The sequence below is a fragment of the Mobula birostris genome, chromosome 10 (assembly GCF_030028105.1).
Source record: "Mobula birostris isolate sMobBir1 chromosome 10, sMobBir1.hap1, whole genome shotgun sequence".
NCBI classification, from domain to species: domain Eukaryota; kingdom Metazoa; phylum Chordata; class Chondrichthyes; order Myliobatiformes; family Myliobatidae; genus Mobula; species Mobula birostris.
In genome coordinates, this window is record NC_092379.1 from 7,916,741 (window position 1) to 7,938,956 (window position 22,216).

General features: G+C 48.0%; 1 protein-coding gene across 1 annotated transcript; it reads left to right on the top strand.

Moving 5' to 3' along the window:
- Positions 1-11,266: 11,266 nt before the first annotated feature.
- On the top strand, positions 11,267-21,538 carry LOC140204432 (guanine nucleotide-binding protein G(I)/G(S)/G(O) subunit gamma-8-like). The gene is made up of 2 exons (XM_072271153.1): positions 11,267-11,350; positions 21,413-21,538. Exons 1-2 carry the CDS (start codon positions 11,267-11,269, stop codon positions 21,536-21,538), a joined length of 210 nt encoding a protein of 69 aa, XP_072127254.1.
- Positions 21,539-22,216: the final 678 nt, after the last annotated feature.

Consider the following 22,216-nt stretch of genomic DNA (forward strand, 5'->3'; position numbering starts at 1 on the left):
ACTGTTCGTCGATGGTGGAGGGATTGGAAGCTTGCGGAAGGGGTACCAATCAAGTGGGCTGCCTTGTACTGGATGGTGTCAAGCTTCTTGAGTGTTGATGGAACTGAACTCATCCAAGCGAGTGTCGAGTATTCCATTACACTCCTGACCTGAGCCTTGTAGATGGTGGACAGGTTTTGGGGAGTCAGGAATTGAGTTACACACTGCAGGATTTAGCCTTTGACCAGCTCTGATAGGTACGGCGTTTATATGGCCAGACCAGTTCAGTTTCCTGTCAATGGTAACCCCCAGGATGTTGATAGTAGGGGATTTGGTGGTGGTAATGCTACTGAATGTCAAGGGAATGAGGGGAAATCTTATAGAGATATATAAGGGGTATAGATAGGGTATATGCAAGCCGGGTTTTTCCACTGAGGTCGGGTGAGACTAGAACTAGAGGTCATAGGTTAAAGGTGAATGATGACATATTTAAGGGGAACCTGAGGAGAAGCTTCTTCACAGAGAGGGTCTGCAAGTGCGCAATAAGCTGCCAGTGGAAGTGGTGGGTGCAGTTCGATCACAACATCTAGGAGAAGTTTGGGTAGATACATGAGTGGGAAGCAGGGGTTCCCAACCTTTTTTATGCTGTTAACTGAGAGGTCCATGGACCCCAGGTTGGGAACCCCTGATGGGAGGGGTACGGAAGGCTGTAGTCCAGCTGTGGGTTGATGGGAGTACGCAGAATAACAGTTTGGTTCTGTTCCATTACTCATCTTCATGACCATCTTCATTCAGCAACGTTCCTGTAGAGCATTCTGGGACGTTTCACTGTTTTTTAAGTGTAAGTTGTTTGTTGCCCACTAAAAGGGAGGAAGAGCCAAGGCTTTGCGCTTTAAAATGGCCGACAAAGACCCAGCATTCTGATCGCCATGGTAACATGCTACTTCCACGATGGCGTAGGCAGGTTCAGGCGTAGGGATGGAAATGCAGTCCCAGCAGCAAGATCAGGGTTCAATTCCCACAGCTGACTGTAAGGAGTTTGTACATTCTCCTGTGACTGTGTGTGTGTTTCCTCCGAGTGCTGCAGTTTCCTCCCACATTCCTAAAGACAAATGGTCATGGTTCGTGAGCTGTGGGCATGCGAGCTACCGATCTAGTCATTTGCTTGCTTGTTTGTTTGTTTATTTATTTATTGGGATACAAAGTGGATTAGGCCCTTTCGGCTCTTTCATCCCCCAGTTTAATCACTGCCCAGCGTTCCCCCAATTTGGAGCATAAGAACATAAGATATAGGAGCAGAAATAGGCCATTTGGCCCATTTAATGCTAGGTTAATTATAGGACAGTTTACAATGATCAGTGGGCACGTGGCCAAGTGCTTAAGGCATTGGACTAGCGACCAGAAGGTCGTGAGTTCGAGCCCCAGCCGAGGCAGCGTGTTGTGTCCTTGAGCAAGGCACTTAACCACACATTGCTCTGTGACAACACCGGTGCCAAGCTGTATGGGTTCTAATGCCCTTCCCTTAAACATCACTAGTGTTGTGGAGAGGGGAGACTTGCAGCATGGGCAACTGCTGGTCTTCCATAAAACCTTGCCCAGGCCTGCGCCCTGGAGAGTGAAGACTTTCCAGGCGCAGATCCATGGTCTCGCAAGACTAACGGATGCCTTTACAATGACCAATTAGCCGATCAAATGGTACTTCTTTGGACGTGGGAGGAAACTGGAGCACCCGGAGGAAATCCATGCGGTCACAGAGAGAACGTACAAACTCCTTACAGGCAGTGCTAGGATTTGAACCCAGGTTACCTGTACTGTAAAGTGTGTGTTAACCACGGCACTACCATGCAGCCCCAGATGTTAGGCTAGTGTGTGGGAAATGTGGTGACACTTGTGGGCTGCCCAGGACAGTCCTCACTGACTTGATTTGATGCAAACAATGCATGGTAATCACTATGTACGTGACAAATAAAGATAATCTGTTTATATTTCTTAAATAATCCCCACAAAGTGTTCTGTGTAGCGAGTGAGGGTCATGCCAACTGGGCATCTCCAAGATCTGTCCCATGATCCCATGTGTGGTTGCACAGTGTGACCATGGGAGGAACCAATGGGAACTTGCCATACTACTTCACCTAAGGTGGAAGGAGGGGGTTGGTCCTCATTATTGCTGCCGAGCAACCACTTGAGCAAATTACCCTGAGGCTCACACTGGACAATACATTTTTTTCAGAAGTGTTACTTCCTCAGATTTTTTTTCCTTATGATAGGTCACTTGAAGTTGAACACAAATATAATTTCAGAGAGCTTGCATTACGTAGGCATTTGGAGAAACAAGAAATTAACTTTTATTGAATATTGAATATAATGCATAATGGTGCTGACGCTTTGCAATAGTTCTGCTCAGCTAAAAATGTTTTGTTGATGATTTTTGTTTGGACTCAGTGTCTGAGGCTTCTCGCTTAAGTGTCCAATAATAATCAGCCAGCATTGATGGATTCCAGTTGCCCTGATATCATTTCTCCATGACCGCAATGTCCTGGTGAAAACTTTCACCATCTCATCACTGGCAGCGCCAAGATTTACAGGGAAGAAGTCTAAATGGGAATGCAGAAAATGAATCTTTAGTGACAGGTTGCATTTCATAGTTTTGTATGCTTGAAGCATGTTGTCAATCAGCTGCAGGTAGTTCGGTGCTCTGTATTGGCCAAGAAAATTTTCAACAACATCCTTGAATGCCTTCCACGTGATTTTCTTCCGTTCCACTAGAAGCTCTTCAAATTGCCTGTCATTGATGACCTGTTTGATTTGTGGAGCAACAAAATGCTCGGCATCAGTTATTCTGACTTGAATTATGAACTAAAATACCAAATGTCAGCGATTTCAAAAAAAAATGGTGCATGATAAAGAAATTTCATGGTGATTTTCATGATCTGCAGCCCCAAATCCATAAAATACTCCCAGAAGTATTCAGGAAGCAATTTCTTTGTTGTCCAATATTATAATTGATGTGGTTGGGTTTAGAAGGTGGGGGGGTGCGGGGTTAATGGTCCCCTGGGGTGAGCGTGGCCAACTGTTCATCATCTGAGCAAACACCAGCTGCTGCCTTCGACAAACAAGTGCTGTCAACAGTCTCCGCGTCCCCCGAACCCCTGGGACCAACTCTCAGCCGGGGCAACATATTAATTATCCATCGAGGTGGCTCAGCAGGGCTTTGGGCTCTGAACTAAAGTTAATGTATCACATCAGAGCCAGCAGGTTGCCGAGCAGTGAGCTTCACATCGAAATCTGATCGGGAGGCAAAGGGATTTTTTTTCCTCCCTTAATAGGGACGCACGGGAGGGAGTAAAAGGCTGAATGTTAATGCAGTAGTTCAAGAGGGATTCTGGTTAAAACCGAACTTGGTCTCAGTGGCTGCTTTCTTACTTACCTCCTGCACCTGATAAAATGGCAAATGAGTGTATATTTGCAGCTGAGTGTATAATTATGGTCTTCTGCTGCTGTAGCCCATCCACTTCAAGGCTGAACGTGCTGTCCATTCAGAGACGCTCTTCTGCACGCCACCGCTGTAACGTGTGGTTACCTGAGTTACCGTCACCTTCCCATCAGCTTGAACCAGTCTGGCCATTCTTCTCTGACCTCTCTCATTACTGAAGTGTCTTCACCTACAGAACTGCTGCTCAGTTTTCCACCTTTCTGCACCATTCTGCCAACTCTAGAGAATGCGTGAATGAAAATCTGAGATACTCAAACCACCCCATCTGGCACCAGCAAAGTCAAAGTCACTTAGGTCGCATTTCTTTCCCTATTCTGATGTTTGGTCTGAATTTCTTGACCATGTCAGCGTGTTTTTATGCTTTGAATTGCTGCCGCATGTTTGGCTGATTAGATATTTGCATTTACGGGCAGATGTATGGGTGTACCTAATAAAGTGGCCACTGAGTGTACGTGACAGTGAGTCACAAGCTGGAATCTAACCCTAAGATTCAAGGATGTACAAAAATAGTAACAGAGACCTAGGAGTGAGTTACAGGCTGGAACTTGACTGAGGAGTTTGGAGATCTTTTAATAAACAGATATTTTAGATTGAATTGCAGGGTGGGAACTAATTGTGGGGTTTGGGGTATTTATAGCAAGAGTGATCTATAATCTGGTCTCTTCATTATAGGAAGTATGTGGAAGCTTTCGAGATGGTTCTGAGGAGGTTTGCTAGCATGCTGCCTGGATTAAAGGGCATGTCTTCTGAGAAAGGGCTGAGCGAGCTAGGGGCTCTTCCCTTTGGGAGAGAAGAAGGATGAGAGGTGATTTGTTAGGATGTATAAGATGGTTAAGAGGGATGGATGGAGTCGACAGCTAGACAATATTTCTGAGGGTGGAAATGGCTGGGATGAGGGGACATAATTTTAGGATGATGGGTGTGTAGAGTCAGTGGCAGGCTTTTAACAGAGTGGTGGGTGCATGAAACACACTGCCAGGGGGTTGGTGAAGACAGATTCATTCAGTACATTTAAGGGACTCTTAGATAGACTCACAGATGAAAGAAAAATGGAGGACTATGTGGGAAAGAAAGGTAAGATAGATCTTTGAGTTACTTAAAGGGGACAAATAGACCTGTGTTGTGTTGTATGGTTCTACGTTCTATGTTCTCTGTTCCACTGATTGTTCTCTGTTCTATGTTCTATGTTCCACTGTATAAATGTTCTATGTTCTACTGTATATATGTTCTCTGTTCTATGTTCCACTGATTGTTCTCTGTTCTATGTTCTATGTTCCACTGTATGAATGTTCTATGTTCCACTGTATATATGTTCTCTGTTCTATGTTCCACTGATTGTTCTCTGTTCTATGTTCTGTGCTTTATGTTCCACTGTATGTTCTATGTTTCACTGTATGTATGTTCTATGTTCTATTGTCCACTGTATGTTCTATTTTCTATGTTGCACCGTACGTTCTCTGTTCTGTGTTCTGTGCTCTATTGTTCTATGGCCTACTGTTTGTTCTAGACTATCCAGAAGGGAGGTGCAGGCTGGAAAGAGATACAGTCATTTGATGGTAGATTGTGGCGGTTGTCCATTGTGTCCGGCGATGATGGGAAATCCGTACGGGAGAGTTTTTAAAGTGGAAAAGCTGTTGCCCTGGGGCAGTTCCACCCTCTGGGCCTCAGAAGTCTGGGTCCAGCAGTGCGAACAAGCGTCACAAACTGGGCTCTTCCTTGGTTGCAGAGGATGACAGTGACGTTTCTTGTGCCTCGTCACACCCTTCGCTCTCCCACGGAGCGTTGCAGTACCGCCTTCCTAACCGTTGGACCCCTTTGTAGATCTCCTCTGCCCAGTCCATCAGAGCTGGTTTCTCACGCCAGGACAGGCGTGTCCCTGTCTCACTGGGTATGGGGCTGCCAGACACCTTCACCCCGTTTAGCCTGCTGTCGAAGCGGTGTACCGGGACGCGGCCGCTGTCACACACAAACAGCTACCTGGAGCCACGGGTGGGAGCTGAGTGTCCAGTGGGGACCAAAGGTGAGTGAGCTGCCCCAGAGTGGACACGACAAGCCCCGTCGCCAGAGGCGCTACCCCTCCCTGGGCACCCTACACACCCCTGGGAGGCTATACTGTATATTTGATGGCCGGGAATGCTAGAATTCCATCATGGGGTTCAGGAAGTCAAAGACTGAGTAACAGATACTCTGGAGGTTGTTATAGGTTGAAGGCTAATGTCGAAAAAATCTGCTGATGCGGGAAATCCAGAACAACACGCACAAAATGCTGGAGGAACTCAGCAGGCCAGGCAGCATCTATGGGAAAGGGTAAACAGTCAACGCTTGGGGCCGAGACCCTTCATCAGGACCGGGGAAAAAAGAGAAGTCAGAGTAAGAAGGTGAGGGGAGGAAGAAAAACAAGGCGGTAGGTGACAGGTGAAACCGGGAGAGGGAGAGGGGTGAAGTAAAGAGCTGGGAAGCTGATAGGAGAAAGAGATAAAGGGCTGGAGAAGGGGGAATCTAATAGAACAGTGTAGAAGATCATGGAAGAAAGGGAAGGGGGAGGAACACCAGAGGGAGGTGATGAGGAGGTAAGGGGATAACGTGAGAGAGGGAAATGGGAATGGAGAATGGTGAAGTTTGAAAGATTGAATTTCATGCCATCAAGTTGGAGGCTACCCAGACGGAATATAAAGTGTTGCTCCTCTAATCTGAGTAAGGCCTCATTGTGGAGGTAGAGGAGGCCATGGACCAACATATCAGAATGATAAAATTGAAGGGAGTGGCCAGCAGGAGACCCTGCTTTTTCTGGTGGAAGCTACTGCAATGCATTGGTTCAATAAGGGATTACTCACAGAATGAGGGGCACCTGGCTGGACACTGATTAAAGGCTTCAGGGTTAATATCTGAAATAAAAAGTACTCACTAGGGAGATTCAATAGCAAGGAGCATGCAACATGCTGGGATTCAGTAGTGGGGTTCAGTAAGTTGAAGACTGAGTAACAGATACTCTGGAGGTTGTTATAGGTTGGAAGCTAATGTCGAGAAAATCTGCAGACACTGGAGGTCCAAAGCAACACACACAAAATGCTGGCAGAACTCAGCAGGCCAGGCAGCGCCTGTGGAAAAGAGTAGACATAACTATAGGGTAATTTTAACCATGGGGTTCAGGGGAGCTGTATGGAGAGTAAGAGGTACCCAGGAGGGAAGCCTATGCTGAATTAAATTTGGAGATTTGGAGGCCCGTAGAACATAAGACCATAAGATATTTGAGCAGAAGTAGGCCATTCGGCCCATCGAGTCTGCTCCGCCATTCTATCATGGGCTGATCCAACTCTTCCAGTCATCCCCACTCCCCTGCTTTCACCCCATACCCTTTGATGCCCTGGCTGATCAAGAACCTATCTATCTCTGCCTTAAATACACCCAATGACTTGGCCTCCACAGCTGCTCGTGGCAACAAATTCCACAGATTCACCACCCTCTGACTAAAGTAATTTCTCCAAATCTCTGTTCTAAATGGACGTCCTTCATTCCTGAAGTCGTGCTCTCTTCCCCTAGACTCCCCTAACATGGGAAATAACTTCGCCATATCTAATCTGTTCAGGCCTTTTAATCAGAACGGGCACTCAGGGATGGGTAGCATGTTGGAAGTTATTGAAGGAGTTCGGAGTTTATAGAGGGAACGTGTTAAAGCAGTAGGGAAGAAATTGGGAGGTATTTGGGAAAAGAGGGAGAGATGGGAAGAACTGGGAGAGAGGTAGGCCTAGAGGTGGATTGGGAATGGTGAATGGATTCCCAGGGCAAGGCTTAATGGGAATGGTGAGGTAGGGGGTGGAGGATGGGAGGAGGAATGGGGAAAGGAAGGAAGGAAGGGGTGATGTTCAAGGAGCAGCATTCCGGAAAGGGACCCCGCCGTTGAGCACATATACACCAAATGCTGTCGCAGAAAAGCAGCATCGATCATCAGGGACCCCCACCACCCAGGTCGTGCTCTCTTCTCACCACTGCCATCAAGAAGAAGGTACAAGAACCACAGGACTCGCACCTCCAGGTTCAAGAACAGTTACTACCCCTCAACCATCAGGCCCTTGAACCAAAGGAGATACTATTGAATTGAATTGACTTTATTTCTTACATCCTTCGCATACATGAGGAGTAAAAATCTTTACGTTACGTCTGACTAAATAGAACAGTTAATGTAACATAGAAATACACACAAATCAGCGTGAGTTAATCAGTCTGATGGCCTGGTGGAAGAAGCTGTCCTGGAGCCTGTTGGTCCTGGCTTTTATGCTGCGGTACTGTTTCCCGGATGGTAGCAGCTGGAACAGTTTGTGGTTGGGGTGACTCAGGTCTCCAATGATCCTTCGGGCCCTTTTTTCACACCTGTCTTTGTCAATGTCCTGAATAGTGGGAAGTTCACATCTACAGATGCGCTGGGCTGTCCGCACCACTCTCTGCAGAGTCCTGCGATTAAGGGAGGTACAGTTCCCGTACCAGGCAGTGATGCAGCCAGTCAGGATGCTCTCAATCGTGCCCCTGTAGAAAGTTCTTAGAATATGGAGGCCCACAACAAACTTCTTCAACTGTTTGAGGTGAAAGAGACACTGTGGTGCCTTTTTCACCACACAGCTGATATGTACAGACTACGTGAGATCCTCGGTGATGTGGATGCCGAGGAACTTAAAGCTGTTTACCCTCTCAACCCCAGATCCATTGATGTCAATAGGGGTTAGCTGTCTTCATTCCGCCTGTAGCCCACAACCAGCTCCTTTTGTTTTTGCAACATTGAGGGAGAGGTTGTTTCCTTGATACCACTGTGTCAGAGAGATGACTTCTTCCCTGTAGGCCGTCTCATTATTGTTTGAGATAAGGCCAATTAATCTAGTGTTGTTGGCAAATTTAATTAGCAGATTAGAGCTGTGGGTGGTGACACAGTCATGGGTATACAGAGAGTAAAGGAGTAATTTCACTCAATTTCACTTGCCCCATCGTTGAAATGTTCCCATATCCTGTGGACTCACTTTCAATAACTTTTTATCCTATGCTCTCAATATTTATTGCTTATTTATTATTTCTTTTTGTATTTGCCCGGTTTGTTGTCTTCTGCACTCTGGTGGTGAAGAAAGCGAATGCAATGTTGGCATTCATTTCTAGAGGTATAGAATATAAGAGCAGGGATGTGATGTTGAGGCTCTATAAGGCACTTGTGAGACCACACTTGGTGTATTGTGTGCAGTTTTGGGCTCCTTATTTTAGAAAGGATATACTGACATTAGAGAGGGTGCAGAGAAGATTCACGAGAATGATTCCAGGAATGAAAGGGTTACCATATGAGGAACGTCTGGCAGCTCTTGGGCTGAATTCCCTGGAGTTCAGGAGAATGAGGGGGGATCTCATAGAAACATTCTGAATGTTAAAAGGCCTGAACAGATTAGTTATGGCAAAGTTATTTCCCATGGTAGGGGACTCTAGGACAAGAGGGCATGGCTTCAGGATTGAAGGACGTCCATTTAGAACTGAGATGCGGAGAAATTACTTTAGTCAGAGGGTGGTGAATTTGTGGAATTTGTTGCCACGAGCAGCTGTGGAGGCCAGGTCACTGAGTGCATTTAAGGCAGGGATAGATAGGTTCTTGATTAGCCAGGGCATCAAAGGGTATGGGGAGAAGGCAGGGGAGTGGGTATGACTGGAAGAATTGGATCAGCCCATGATTGAATGGTGGAGCAGACTCGATGGGCTGAATGGCCTACTTCTGCTCCTATATCTTGAACGCTGGAGTTGTGTGGTCTTTCACTGATTCTGTTATAGTTATTATTCTATAGATCTACTGAGGATGCCCACCAGAAAATGAATCTCAAGTTTGTATATGGTGTCATACATATACTTTGATAATTAAATTTATTTTGAACTTTGAAAGGGGGATGAGGTGGCAGAGGGAAATGGGCTCCCTCGGCTAAGCCCAGGACAGGCACCTCTCCCTCTCTCACAACACAGCCACATATAAGTAGGCTGTCCCTGAGGGTTGATGCCTGCTCTCCGAGGTTGCCTCTGTGAGCAAAACACAAGTATCATGTGGCGATTCCCAGGAGGCACCGCTCTGTGCATGGTAATGAAGAGGGAACATGTCCAGGCTCGATGGATTCCCAGAGCAAGGTTTAGTTCCACTAAACAGGGGTAGCGGGGTAGGGTGTGGGAGCAGTCAGAAGTTTATTATTAGCATTCAGGACAAACCTTTTTTTTTTAGCCTGCGTGCGTTTGTTTTCCTGGAGTTTCTGATTCTCACCTCTTGCCGTGACTGACCCAGGAGGCCATGGGTTCAAGTGTCCATGCCTTTTGTCCAGACTGATGTCTCGCTGCACTGCTGGTGGTCGGACTGCACTGAGGCAGATGCCAGTCTACAGATAAACTATTACCACCAGGACCTGCTTGGGGGCAAAAGGACCCATGGTCACCTCATTGGAAAACGGTCACAACCCCTTGTCCCTCTGCCTTCTTAATCCTCACCCATCACCACTCGAGGCTACAAACAAAACCCCACCAACCATTTCCTATACAGCCCCAGAATGAGCAACCCCTCCATTGTAAAGATCTTCATCCCTCTAGTAAACATCTTTGAACTGCATCCATTGCATTGAAACATAAAAAAGGAGGCCGGTACTGAACGGAGCAATTCAGATGTGGCCCGACTATTGCCCTACAAAACTGAAACACCTCCCTACCTGTTCTGATGTTAACCCCCTCTCCTGCCTGCACTTCCCCGTAGGCCAAAGCCCTCTCTGTCCGATAAAGACCCATGTCCGATAACTCAAGTCTCCACAGACTTCTGGGGTAAGGAGAACCAAAGGCAGAATCCTTTCAGAGCATCTTACTCCCTGGCCTTGCACTTGGGCCTGTTCACTCCCTACGGATTCCATGTTTTCTTCTCTTTGCCGCAGCAAGGACAGGCCTGTCTCTCACCATGGGAAGAGGCCATGAGGAGTCTTTTATTTCTTGGTCACTGGGGCCAGAGGGAAGCTCCTCTCCTCTTCACGGAAACCTCCATTCCTCTCACCTCCTAGGGGCCATAACAGGGCCTCCCTGATTGTCATACACTATTGTCTTATGCACTGTTTAAGGAGGACATCCCTCCCCCAGCACCAGGGCTGTAAGGAAGCCTTTCTGCCACCTAGGTCACAAGGAAGCCTCCCTCATTCTCATACAGGGGCCAAGGAAGCTTCTCTCCACCAGAGGCCATGAGGAAGCCTCTCTTTCTCTCCCCACAGGGGCCATCAGGAGGCCATCCCTGCCTGTCCCAGGAGAGCATGAAGATGCCACATGCACTGTTTCAGGAGGAAGTCCCCCCCTTCACTCAGCACCAAGGTTTTGAGGAAAACTCTCTCTGCTACCAAGGGAGCCTTCCTCCCTTTCATACAGGGGCCAAGGAAGCTCCTCTCTCTCGTCACCAAACTAGGAGAAAACCAATCTCCCTCATAACCGGGGCCAAAGTAAATCAAGACAGGAGTGGACTATTCAGCCTTTACAGCTCTGATCTTCACTAGGGGTATAGCAGGATTGAAGGGCTGAATGGCACCCTGCTGCCTCTATTGATAACTAACCTTTCTCCCCCACATTACCAGATGTCACTGGCCGCAAGTTCCTCCTGATGTCCTGGAAGACGCTAGCTAAATTCAGACCCTTCTTCTGACCTCGCCTTTACAGCCCCCCTCCCCAGGCACCACCCCCACCCCCCCGCCAACTCCACAGTGCCGCATGGCTCCAGCCTAACCTGCCTCTCCTCTCTGTGTTCGAGCAGGAGCCGAGTGAATCGAGATGCCCAACCAAACGGCCAAGATCGCCGAAGCCCGGATGGCGGTGGAGCAGCTGAAGCTGGAGGTCCACATCGACCGGATGCAGGTGAGGCCGCGCCGCGCAGGAGATGTGAACGCCCGTGGCACCCTAGTATCTCTGCCCCAGTCTGCGGCCCAGGGCCCTGCCTGGCACATTAGGGGCGGCAGGGAAGGCTTCAACTGGCACCAATGTTGTCCTCCATTCAAGGCTCTCCCTATCTCTGTAGCCACATGTCCATCTCCCAACTTTGCGATCATTCCACCAATGTCACTTCAGCAACCTTGTGGCCCATGTCCTGCACCTGCACCCCCTTCTCCCCACGCCCCCACACATATTCTGAACTTCTTTCCTCTTGTAAGACCATGAGACATAGGAGCAGATTTAGGCCAGTTGGCCTATCAAGTCTGCTCCGTCATTAGATCATGACTGATCAGCCCCAAACTCCTGCCTTCACCCCGTATCCCTTCATGCCCTGACTAATCAAGAATCTATCAGCCTTTGCCTTTACTCAGTGACTTAGCCTCCACAGCCTCCCGTGGCAACGAATTCCATAGCTTCGCCCATCTCTGGCTAAAGAAATTCCTCTTCATCTCCATTCTAAATGGATTCTGAAGTTATGTCCTCTGGTCCTAGCCTCTCCCACCTTTGGAAACGTCCCCTCCACATCCACTCTGTTGAGTCCTTTCACCATTCGATAGGTTTCAATGAAATCCCCCCCTCATTCTTCTAGATTCCAGAGAGTAGAGGCCCACAGCCATCAAACGCTTCTCACATTGAGTCATCGACAGGTTCAGCTGGGAATCAGGCCTGTTTCCCCCCCCCCGACCATCAAGCATTCTGGTGAGGCCACATCTGGAGCATTGCACACAGTTCTGGTCGACCCACCATAGGAAGGACGTTGAGGCTTTGGAGAGGGTGCAGAAGAGGTTTACTAGGATGCTGTCTGGTTCAGAGGGCATGTGTTATCATGACAGACTGGATAAACTTGGATTGTTTTTGCTGGTGCATCAGAGGCTGAGGGGAGACCTGATCGAGGTTTACAAGATTATGAGAGGCATAGATAGACTGGACAGGGAGTATCTGCTTCCCAGGGTTGAAATGTCTGACACCAGGGGGCATGCATTGAAGGTGAGGGAGGTGGGGGTAAGTTCAAGGGGGATGTGAGGGGTAAGTGTTTTACTCAGAGAGAGGTGGATGCCTGGAATGTGCTGCCTGATGTGGTGGTAGAGACAAATACATCAGTGGCTTTTAAGAGACATAGAAACATAGAAATCTGACCTTTTCCAAATCCTTTTTATTAACTTAGAGTATATGAATAGAGGAGCGGAGTTGACAATATTAATGAATGTATTCGATCAAATATATTGGTTCAGCCCTGTTTTGTTTTGTTTGGGTTTTTTTGGGTTTAGTAATTTAGCTTTTTTTTAGTTTTTTGGGGGGGTTTTCTTTGTGATATCCTTTCCTTTTTATTTCCTTTCTCTTCATAATTAATTATATTAAGAGTTTGGAAGTCTATTACACTTGTATTATTTAGATTATGAGGACACGCAGTCCTCTTTTACTGTCATTTAGTAATACATGCATTAAAGATACAATATTTCCTCTGGTGTGATATCACAAAACACAGGACAAACCAAGACTGAAAAACTAACAAAAACCACATAATTATAACATATAGTTACAACAGTGCAACGATACCATAACTTGATGAAGAACAGTCCGTGAGCACAGTAAAAAGTTCAAAGTCTCTCGAAAGTCCCACATCTCACGCAGACGGGAGAAGGAAGAAAACTCTCCCTGCCATGCCCGACCACAGTCCGACTCTGAGTCGTCCGAAAACTTTGAGCCTCCGAAGTTGTAGTTTGTAGTTTCCTTGGTATATGTTTATTACCAATGATCTAATTCCAATCTCTTTGTATCACTACTGTTATTATGTTTATGAACTTGAAAACTAATAAAAAGATTAAAAAAAAGAAACATAGGAATCTGCAGCACATCACAGGCCCTTCGGCCCACAATGTTGTGCCGACAATGTAACCTACTCTAGAAACTATCTAGAATTTCCCGACCGCATAGCCCTCCATTTTTGAATAGGCACATAGATGTAAGGCAAATGGTCATTGTGTTGGGAGAGGGATTAGTTTTTGGGTTCTTTTGATTTATTTTTTTAGCTGGGCCAGCACAACGTTGTGGGCCGGAGGGTCTGTTCCTGAGCTGTACTGTTCTATAAGCATCCCATCTGTAATTCCTCCTTCCTGGTGATCCCTCCCTGGGCCAGACATTCCCCCTGCATTCACACCGTGCCACTCCAAGCTTCGAACTCGCTGTACTCTATCTCCAACCTCCCACTCGCTCCCAGCGACCTCCTTGCGTAGCTCTCAACCACCAGAACAAACCAAAGTACGAGCGAGGGGCTCCGTCGCTCAGGGTCGACCCTGGATATTGCGTCCCAGCTGTCTCGATGCGCAAGCCTGGGCAGTATGGTATAGAGAGCGAGCTGGTGCCCGTGTAGCAGTCTCCCCCTCTCAATGCAGCTGATGAACCCAAAGGAACGGCAGAGACCGATACAGCTTGGCACCAACGGTGTCGCAGGAGTTGCCAGTCAGCGTTGAACTCAACGTAGGACTGCCTTAGAGACTCCAGCTCCAGATTTACCCTGCCAAGGCTTCCCCGTGAGTGGGTATAACCACAAGGCAACGGAGGAGAGAGATTAGAGATCTCCTCCTCCTAGATGAGCTGCCAACCACGGCTGACGAGCCCCGTCCGCCTGAAGCGACTGGTTTTAAGATACCAGTACCCCACCTTTGCCCCTTCTCCTGTCAGTAGAAACGGTTCTACCAGGATGAGTAACTCAGCCTCACGTGAAGGCCAGGAGCTGCACTAGGTTGTCAGAGGCCATTTGAGACGCACACCATTGGGAGCATTTAAGCAGGGGGAGCTTATCCTCTCTACCACCCCCGGCCAACAACCTTAAGGAACCAAACTGAAGTGCAGCATCATAGAATCTGAGAAGGAGCCCATTTGGCCTATTGAGTAGCTGCTGTCTCCCAGTCGGGCAATCACATCAGTCCCATTCCTCCCGCTCTGCTCCCCACAGCCCTGCAAACCGCAGTGTTCATGCAACATTGCCCACGGGTCCTGACCGATGGGGTTTCCGCCATCCCAACATTCGGTGAGTTCCTCATCTTCGCCACTCTCCGCTCAAAGAAGTCCGGCCCTCACGTGCCCCCCTCTGTGTTTCCCTCGGAGCTTCAGGTCAATCATTACAGAATGTCTCTCTGGTGCGGTAGCGTGCTGCGCTGCACGCTTTACGGTAACGGCCACCTGTACGTTGTCCCCGTGACCGCGTGGGTTTCCTCCGGGTGCTCTGGTTTCCTCCCACAGTCCAAAGACCCACTGGTTGGTAGGTTCACTTGTCATTGTAAATTGTCCTGTGACTAGGCTAAGATTAAATCGGGGCTTGCTGGGTGACATGGCTCAAAAGGCTGTGCTTTGTTGCAATAAATAAACCTTTTAAAAACTAACCACCAATAGGAACGTAGAGCCTCAGAGTCAAGGAGCTCAGAAAGTTGTCCTTCAGCCCCCCCCATGTAAACTAATCCTACTCCATTCCCATTTCTTTCCTCCCCCCATTCCCATCTCCCCCCCCCCAAAGGTTCTATCACTTATAGTGGACAATTAACCTACTAATCTTATTTATTTTTTAAATTATTTTAGAGATACAGCCTGGTGACAGGCCCTCCTGGCCTGATGAACCCGTGCCAGTCATTTCAAAGTTCAAAGTTCAAAGTTCATTTATTATCGAAGTATGTATACATTATAGAACCTTGAGATTCGTCTCCTAACAGGCAGCCACAAAATAAAGAGATCCAAAAGAACCCATTAAAAAGACCCCATTAAAAAGACCATCGAAGGCCCAGCGAGAAAAAAAAACAAAGCAAGCAATTATCATTTTGGGCTGAAGTCCAAAGAGAACCTGTCCCCAGACCCTTAGTTCAGCACAGAGCAGAGCAGTGAGATGAACCGGCCTGTCTCTCACCTCGGGCCCAGGCGCCCTGACCTTTTCAATCTGGCCCGGCGCCTAAAATCGTCACCCAGTCATTGGGTTCAGTCTGGGGTCTGGACTTCGCCTCTTCGATTCGCCTTGCACCTCACCTTCCCAATTTGGCCCAGCGCTTAAATTGATTGAACATCAGGCCTCCCTCGCTCTTGGCATCGGGCCCGCTACCTCGCCTCACCTCGGTTCAGCCTCTTTGAGTTGCCTCCAAGTCCAAAGGGAAGTTACGGGCTGCTGCTTGCGATGATCGTGCGCCGGAAGAGAGAGTGCTTGACAAAGTACTTTGGTTCATTGGCCACCAGCCAGAAATCGCAGAGGTTCACCCAGCGCCATTTTAAACCTCTCACACCCGTGTGACCACTTCACCTACTGACCCACACGTCTTTGGGGTGTGGGAAGAAACCGGAGCACCTGAAGGAACCCCACGTGGTCAATAGGTTCAATGGGTACATTTAATGTCAGGGAAAGGTATACAATATACATCCTGAAATTCTTTTTCTTCGCAAACATCCCCAAAGAATGGATGACAGGTAAACATTAGAACCCCAAAGCCCCCTCCCAGTTCCCCCCCCACTCACAAGCAGCAGCAAGGCAACGAATCCCCCCCCCCACCAGCAAAAAAAGCAATGGCGCCTCCCCCTACCAAGCACTCAACCATCAGTAAAGACACAGACCTGTAGTACCCCAAAGACTACTTGTTCACCTGGTACTCAACACACCACTGGCTCTCTCTCTCTCTCCCTAATAAGGAAAAAAGAGATGTCCCCATTTCACAGCGAGAGGGGAGACATAACAAACAACTCATTGGTTTATGATGTTAAAAGTCTGTTGTGTCGCTTTGTCCGAGCTCTTGCGCCCAGCGAGCTCCGGTCTCCGGGCGCACGGCCCGCAAGCCCAACGGCTGCTCCCGATGTTCCGTGTTCTCCCGCGGCACCCCAGTCAGGGGCACCGGCCTCCAATCCGCCCGCCTCCCGAGCCGCGAAGATCCGGTACCCTGGAGGCACGCTCGTCTTCCAGGCCGCGTCCTTGGGATGTCAAAAAGCAGCCGGTCAGAGTGAGAACGTACAAACTCCTGACAGACCGCGGCGGGGATTGAACCTGGGTCACTGGTACTGTGATCGTGCTACCCTGACCACTATGCTGCCCTTCATGCCTTTGAATTTAGAAAGAAGCTGGATAGTTTTGGCGGGGGAGCCCATGAACCCATAAGATACAGGAGCAGACTTAGGCCATTGAGTCTGCTTTGCCATTCCATCATGGCCGACTTACTCTCTCTCTCAACCCCATACTGTGACCGAAATCACAGTCAGAGCATTCAAATTCACCTTTATTGTCACAAGGAAGCAAGCACAGGGTATAAACACCATGGAAGTTCTCTTTCTGCAACAGCAGCACAGTACAGTGCAGACCTGACAAACGTTACTTAAGGTAAGCTTAACGCCCCCGGGTGAAAACTCTGCCCGACAGCAGGATTGAACCTGCACTGCGGGCGCTGTGAGGCAGCAGCTCCCCTGTTGTGAACTAGGCTCTGCGTCTTGCGAGAGCAGTGCGGTAACCAAGCCGTTTGGCTCCTGTCAGATGTTTCCGCCCCCTGTACTAACCACAGGGCTCAGGAACGTGTGTCTAACCAGGAACTGCCCAGCCTGCATTTATTTCAAAAATACAGCAACTGCAATACTGCTGCTGCTCCCTCAGCACTGTGTGGAAAGGAGTTTCTCCGGTTAGCGGACGACTTCCCTCCACGCCTCCCTGACGTAGCGGGGAACCGCGTACGAGGCAAGTTACAGCAGAGGTTTGCCATTGCCTTCTGCCGGGTGAGTTTCCAAAGAGATCACCAGCCCGTAACCCAGCACGGATGGAAAGCGTGCAGGCTGGATTCATCCCGAAGTCCAGCACTGATGCCACTATGCCACCAGCTGAGGTGGCATCACAGGGCTCTTGTACAACAAGGAGATTTCCCTCTCTGAGATAAGGAACAGTTGGGGAGGGGTACTACCTTCCCTGGAGATTCGAACCCAAAAGCTTCCGATGTCATCTTCTGAAACAGTTCATCCTCTATCTCTTTTCCACCTGCAGCCTTTCTGCCCGTTTAAAGGTGCTGCTATCATGGGAGTGCTCCAGCGAATGACCCCAGGAAGGAAAGGGTTAATCTGTGAGGATCATTTGATGGCTCTGGGCCTGTAATCTCCAGAGTTTAGAGGAATGGGGGGAATCTCATTGAAGCCTACTGAATATTAAAGGCCTTGGCAAGGGGGTGTATGCCATTAACCGAATCCCTTTTCTAGATAGAGTGGATATGCCGAAGATGTTTCCTACAGGAGAGTCTAGGAACGAAGGGCACAGAATGCAGGGACGCCCCTTAAGCACGGAGATGAGGAGGAATTTCTTTAGCCACGAGAGTGGCGAATCTGCAGAACTCATTGCCACAGGTGGCTGTGGAGGTCAGCTCTTCAGGCACATTTAAAGCAGAAGTTGATAGGCTCTTGATTAGTAAGGAGAAGGCAGGAGAATGGGGTTAGGAAGGAAAATAAATCAGCCATGATGAATGGCGGAGAAGATGCAATGGGATGGGCCGAATGGCCTCAAAGTACAAAATTCAAAGTAAAATTTATTTCCAGAGTGCATACATGTCACCATATATAACCCTGAGATCTTTCTTCTGCGGGCATACTTAGCAAATCTCTAGAACAGTGACTGTAAACTATGACCTGTGTAAATGCAGATACAGATAAATAGCAATAAATAACAATCATGGAATAGCAATATAACAGAGACCTTAAATGAGTGTAGCTACCCCTTTTGTTCAAGAACCTGATGGTTGAGAGGTAGTAACTGTTCTTCAACCTGGTGGTGTGAGACCTGAGGCTCTTGTACCTTCTACCTGATGGCAGCAGCAAGAAGAGAGCATGGCCTGGGTGGTGAGGATCTCTGATCATGGATGTTAATCTTCTACATGAATGTTTCATGTAGATGTGCTCAGTAGCTGGGAGGACTTTACCTCTGATATACCGGGCCAAATCCATTACCTTTTGTAAGATTTTCCACTTGAAGACACTGGTGTTCCCATACCAGGCCGTAATGCAGCCAGTCAGCGCATTTTCCACCACACGCCTATAGAAGTTTGCCAAGGTTTTTGATCACATGCCCCATTATGCTCCTGAATTATATGGTCTTATGGTTTTACACATACACCTTGGAACCACATGCATTGACCCAACAAATCTATTCTGACCAAAGTCAATTTCCCTACATGTTGCCCACATTCCTTGAAACCGGGGGTTCCCAACCCTTTTCATGTCATGAACCCCTACTTTTGACTAAGGGCTTCGCGGAGGCCAGATTGGGAACCCCTGCTCTAAACGTTTCCTATCCATCACCCATGCAGAAGGCCTTTAGCTGCTGCTAATGTACCAGCCTCAAGGACTGGCAGCTCGTTTCGTACACTCACCACCATCTGTCCGAAAAAGTTGCCTCTTCAGGTCCCCTCTTAAAACTTTCTCCAAATGGCCCAGTTCTGCTCCCATGTGTTATGCTCCTGTCCTGGGCCCAGCATGTAAATACAATAGGAAAGAAACGAAAGCAGCATCTCCATTTCCTGAGGAGTTTGTGAAGATTCAGTATGACATCTAAAATTTTGACAAACTTCCATAGAGTTGTGGAGCAGATTATACTGACTGGCTGCATCACAGCCTAGTATGGAAACACCAATGCCCTTGAAAAGAAAATCCTACAAAAGGTAGTGGATACAGGCCAGTCCATCACGGGTAAAGCCCTCCCTACCACTGAGCGCGCCTACATGAAACGTTGTCACAGGAAAGCAGCATCCATTATCAGGGACATGCTCTCTTCTCACTGCTGCCATCAGGAAGAAGATACAGGAACCTCAGGACCTACACCACCAGGTTCAGGAACAGTTACTACCTCTCAAACATCAGGTTTTTGAACTAGAGGGAATAACTTCACTCAACTTGACTTGCCTCATCATTGAACTGTTCCCATAGACAATAGACTCACTTTCAAGGACTCTTCACCTCATATTCTTGATATTTATCACTTAGTTATATATTATTATCATTTCTTTAAGTAGTGTGGGCACGTGGCCAAGTGGTTAAGGCATTGGACTAGCTATCTGAAGGTCGTGAGTTCGAGCCCCAGCCGAGGAAACGTGTTGTGTCCTTGAGCAAGGCACTTAACCACACATTGCTCTGTGACGACACTGGTGCCAAGCTGTATGGGTCCTAATGCCCTTCCCTTGGACAACATCGGTGTCGTGGAGATGGGAGACTTGCAGCATGGGCAACTGCTGGTCTTCCATACAACCTTGCCCAGGCCTGCGCCCTGGAGAGTGAAGACTTTCCAGGCGCAGATCCATGGTCTCGCAAGACTAACGGATGCCTTTATTTTAATCATTTCTTTTTGTATCTGCACAATTTGTTGCCTTCTGCGTTCTGGTTGAACGCCCCAGTTGGGCAGTCTTTCATTGATTCTGTTATGATTATTTTTCTATAGATTTATTGAGTATACCCGCAAGAAAATGAATCTCAGGGTTGTGTATATGTACTTTGATAATAAAGTTTACTTTGAACTTTGAACTTTATGTTTGATTGGGATGGTGTACAGGGAGCTTGACTCTGTATCTAGCCTGTTGTGGCTTAACTTTTAAATTTACAACAGCAAACTATAAATAGTTCAATTAGATCATTATTCTTTTTGTCCCACTTGGTTTCTGGGCCATGCGGTACCCATTAGTGCCGGAGGGTTGTACAAAGCAACTGGACGTTAATAGCACTCTCCGATGGGATATGCAAGCAGAGGCGTAATGTTGCATGAGGGCCAGGTGGTCAGATCAGGTGGGAGTGTGTGAGGAGGACGGGACTGGCAGAGGATTGCTCTATATCTGACCCATGCTGCACCCGCCTCGTCAGTCTCGAGCTGTTCACCGCAAGTACCTCTCTGCGCTTGGTTCTGTGACTGAGAGTGACTCAAGACCAGGACTCTCTTCATCAGCAGGTCCTGTGGAGGTTGGCAAAGCTATAAGGCCAAAGGTATAGGAGTAGAAGGAGGCCATTCAGCCCTTTGAGTCTACTCCACCACTCAGTCATGGCTGCTTATCTTTATCAACCCTATTCTCAGCCTGCTCCCCAAAACCAGCAACCCAATCTGTGTCCTAAATAACCCAATGACCTGGCCTCTATGGCTAGTTGTGGGAACAACCTTTACAGTCTCATCACCCTCTGGCTGAAAAAATTCCTCCTCATCTCACTTCTAAAGAGACGTCCCATTCCTCTGAGGTGAGGCCCTTGACCCTGGGCGTCCCTACTAATGACAGCATCTTCTCCACTTTCACTCTAGAGCTCCTCCAACCCTTTTTTTGCCATTTCCTCACAAAGCAGCTGTGCCTTATAGTCTGATGGAGTACTTCAAAAGATTCAAATTCAAAGATTCAAAAAACTTTATTGTCATTCTAACCGTGCATCAGCTCTGCAGGGCAGAATGAGACAGCGTTTCTCAGGAGCAGTGCAATCATAACGTAACAAATGCAACACTAAATAATAAACATAACAATAAATAGTAAAACACAACAGCCACATGTCAGTTAAAATCAAGTTATAAGTGTCCAGTGCAAGTTAAAAGTGTCCAAAGCAGAGTCAGGTGGAGCAGCTATTTAGCAGTCTGACTGCCTGTGGGAGGAAGCTGTTAAGTAGCCTTGTGATTTTAGTTTTGATGCTCCTGTAACGTTTGCCTGATGGCAGAAGAACAAACAGTTCGTGGAGAGGGTGTGAGGGGTCTCTAATGATGTACCGTGTCTTCTGGAGGCATGGACTCTGAAAGAGGTCTTGGACAGAAGGTAGGGAGACCCCAATAACCTTCTCTGCTCCCCTAACCACCCTCTGCAAGGCTTTTTTGTCGACAGTACTGCAGCTGGAGTGCCAGGCTGTGATGCAAAAGGTCAGCGCACTCTCAGCCACGCCTCTGTAGAATGTAGTTAAGATGTTAGTGGGGACTGATGCCCGCTTGCTGCTGAAACTAATTGTGGCTCCTTTCCTTCTCCTCCACCCCGCTCCTGTCAGGTCTCGAAAGCGGCAGCCGAACTTCTCGCCTACTGTGAGGAGCACGCCAAAGACGATCCTCTGGTCACTCCCGTCCCCAACTCAAGCAATCCGTTCCGGGACAAGAGCATGTGTACCGTCCTCTGAGGGCGACTTCAACTCACACCTTTCCCACAATCCCTCCCCCAGTCCCATCAGCCCCTGTCTACTCTGGAAGGTGTGAAAGTTGGTCATCTGATGGAAGATCAGCGCCTGCTGACGGATTGGTTGATATACTCTTACCGAGTACCAGTTTACTCATAGAACAAAGCTCCAGAGAGGCCTCAGAGCTCCCATTGTGGAGAAAAGGGAAATAACAGCTCGCATCTTGGGACTGGAGACAATATTTATTGATGTCCCAGGTCAGTTCCTGTCCCATAGTGCCCTTCAACATATTAGCCAACAGATCAACAGACGCCATTGTTTTAATCGGTTGTCGTTCTGAGTTTTGTCAGTCCTCCAGGGCACGAATAAAGCTCAGAAAAACAAAACATCAGGTGGATTAAAGAGCACAAACATGTGTCTTGTTTTGTTTTCCTTGCACACTCACTGACCTGTTGTTGGAGATGGGGTGCGGGGGTGGGCGGGGAATCGGCTGGAATGACAGCCGAGGCCACCAATCAGGGCTGACCTTCAGGTAGTTGGATGCGGAGTGGGGGTACACGGAAAATGAGATGTCATTGTGAAGATTTTTGGGACAGCAGCTCACGGACACCTGTGACATGAAGGCTATCAGGGACCTCAACAGTCTTTGAACAGAGAACATCGGACATAGAACAGTCCAGC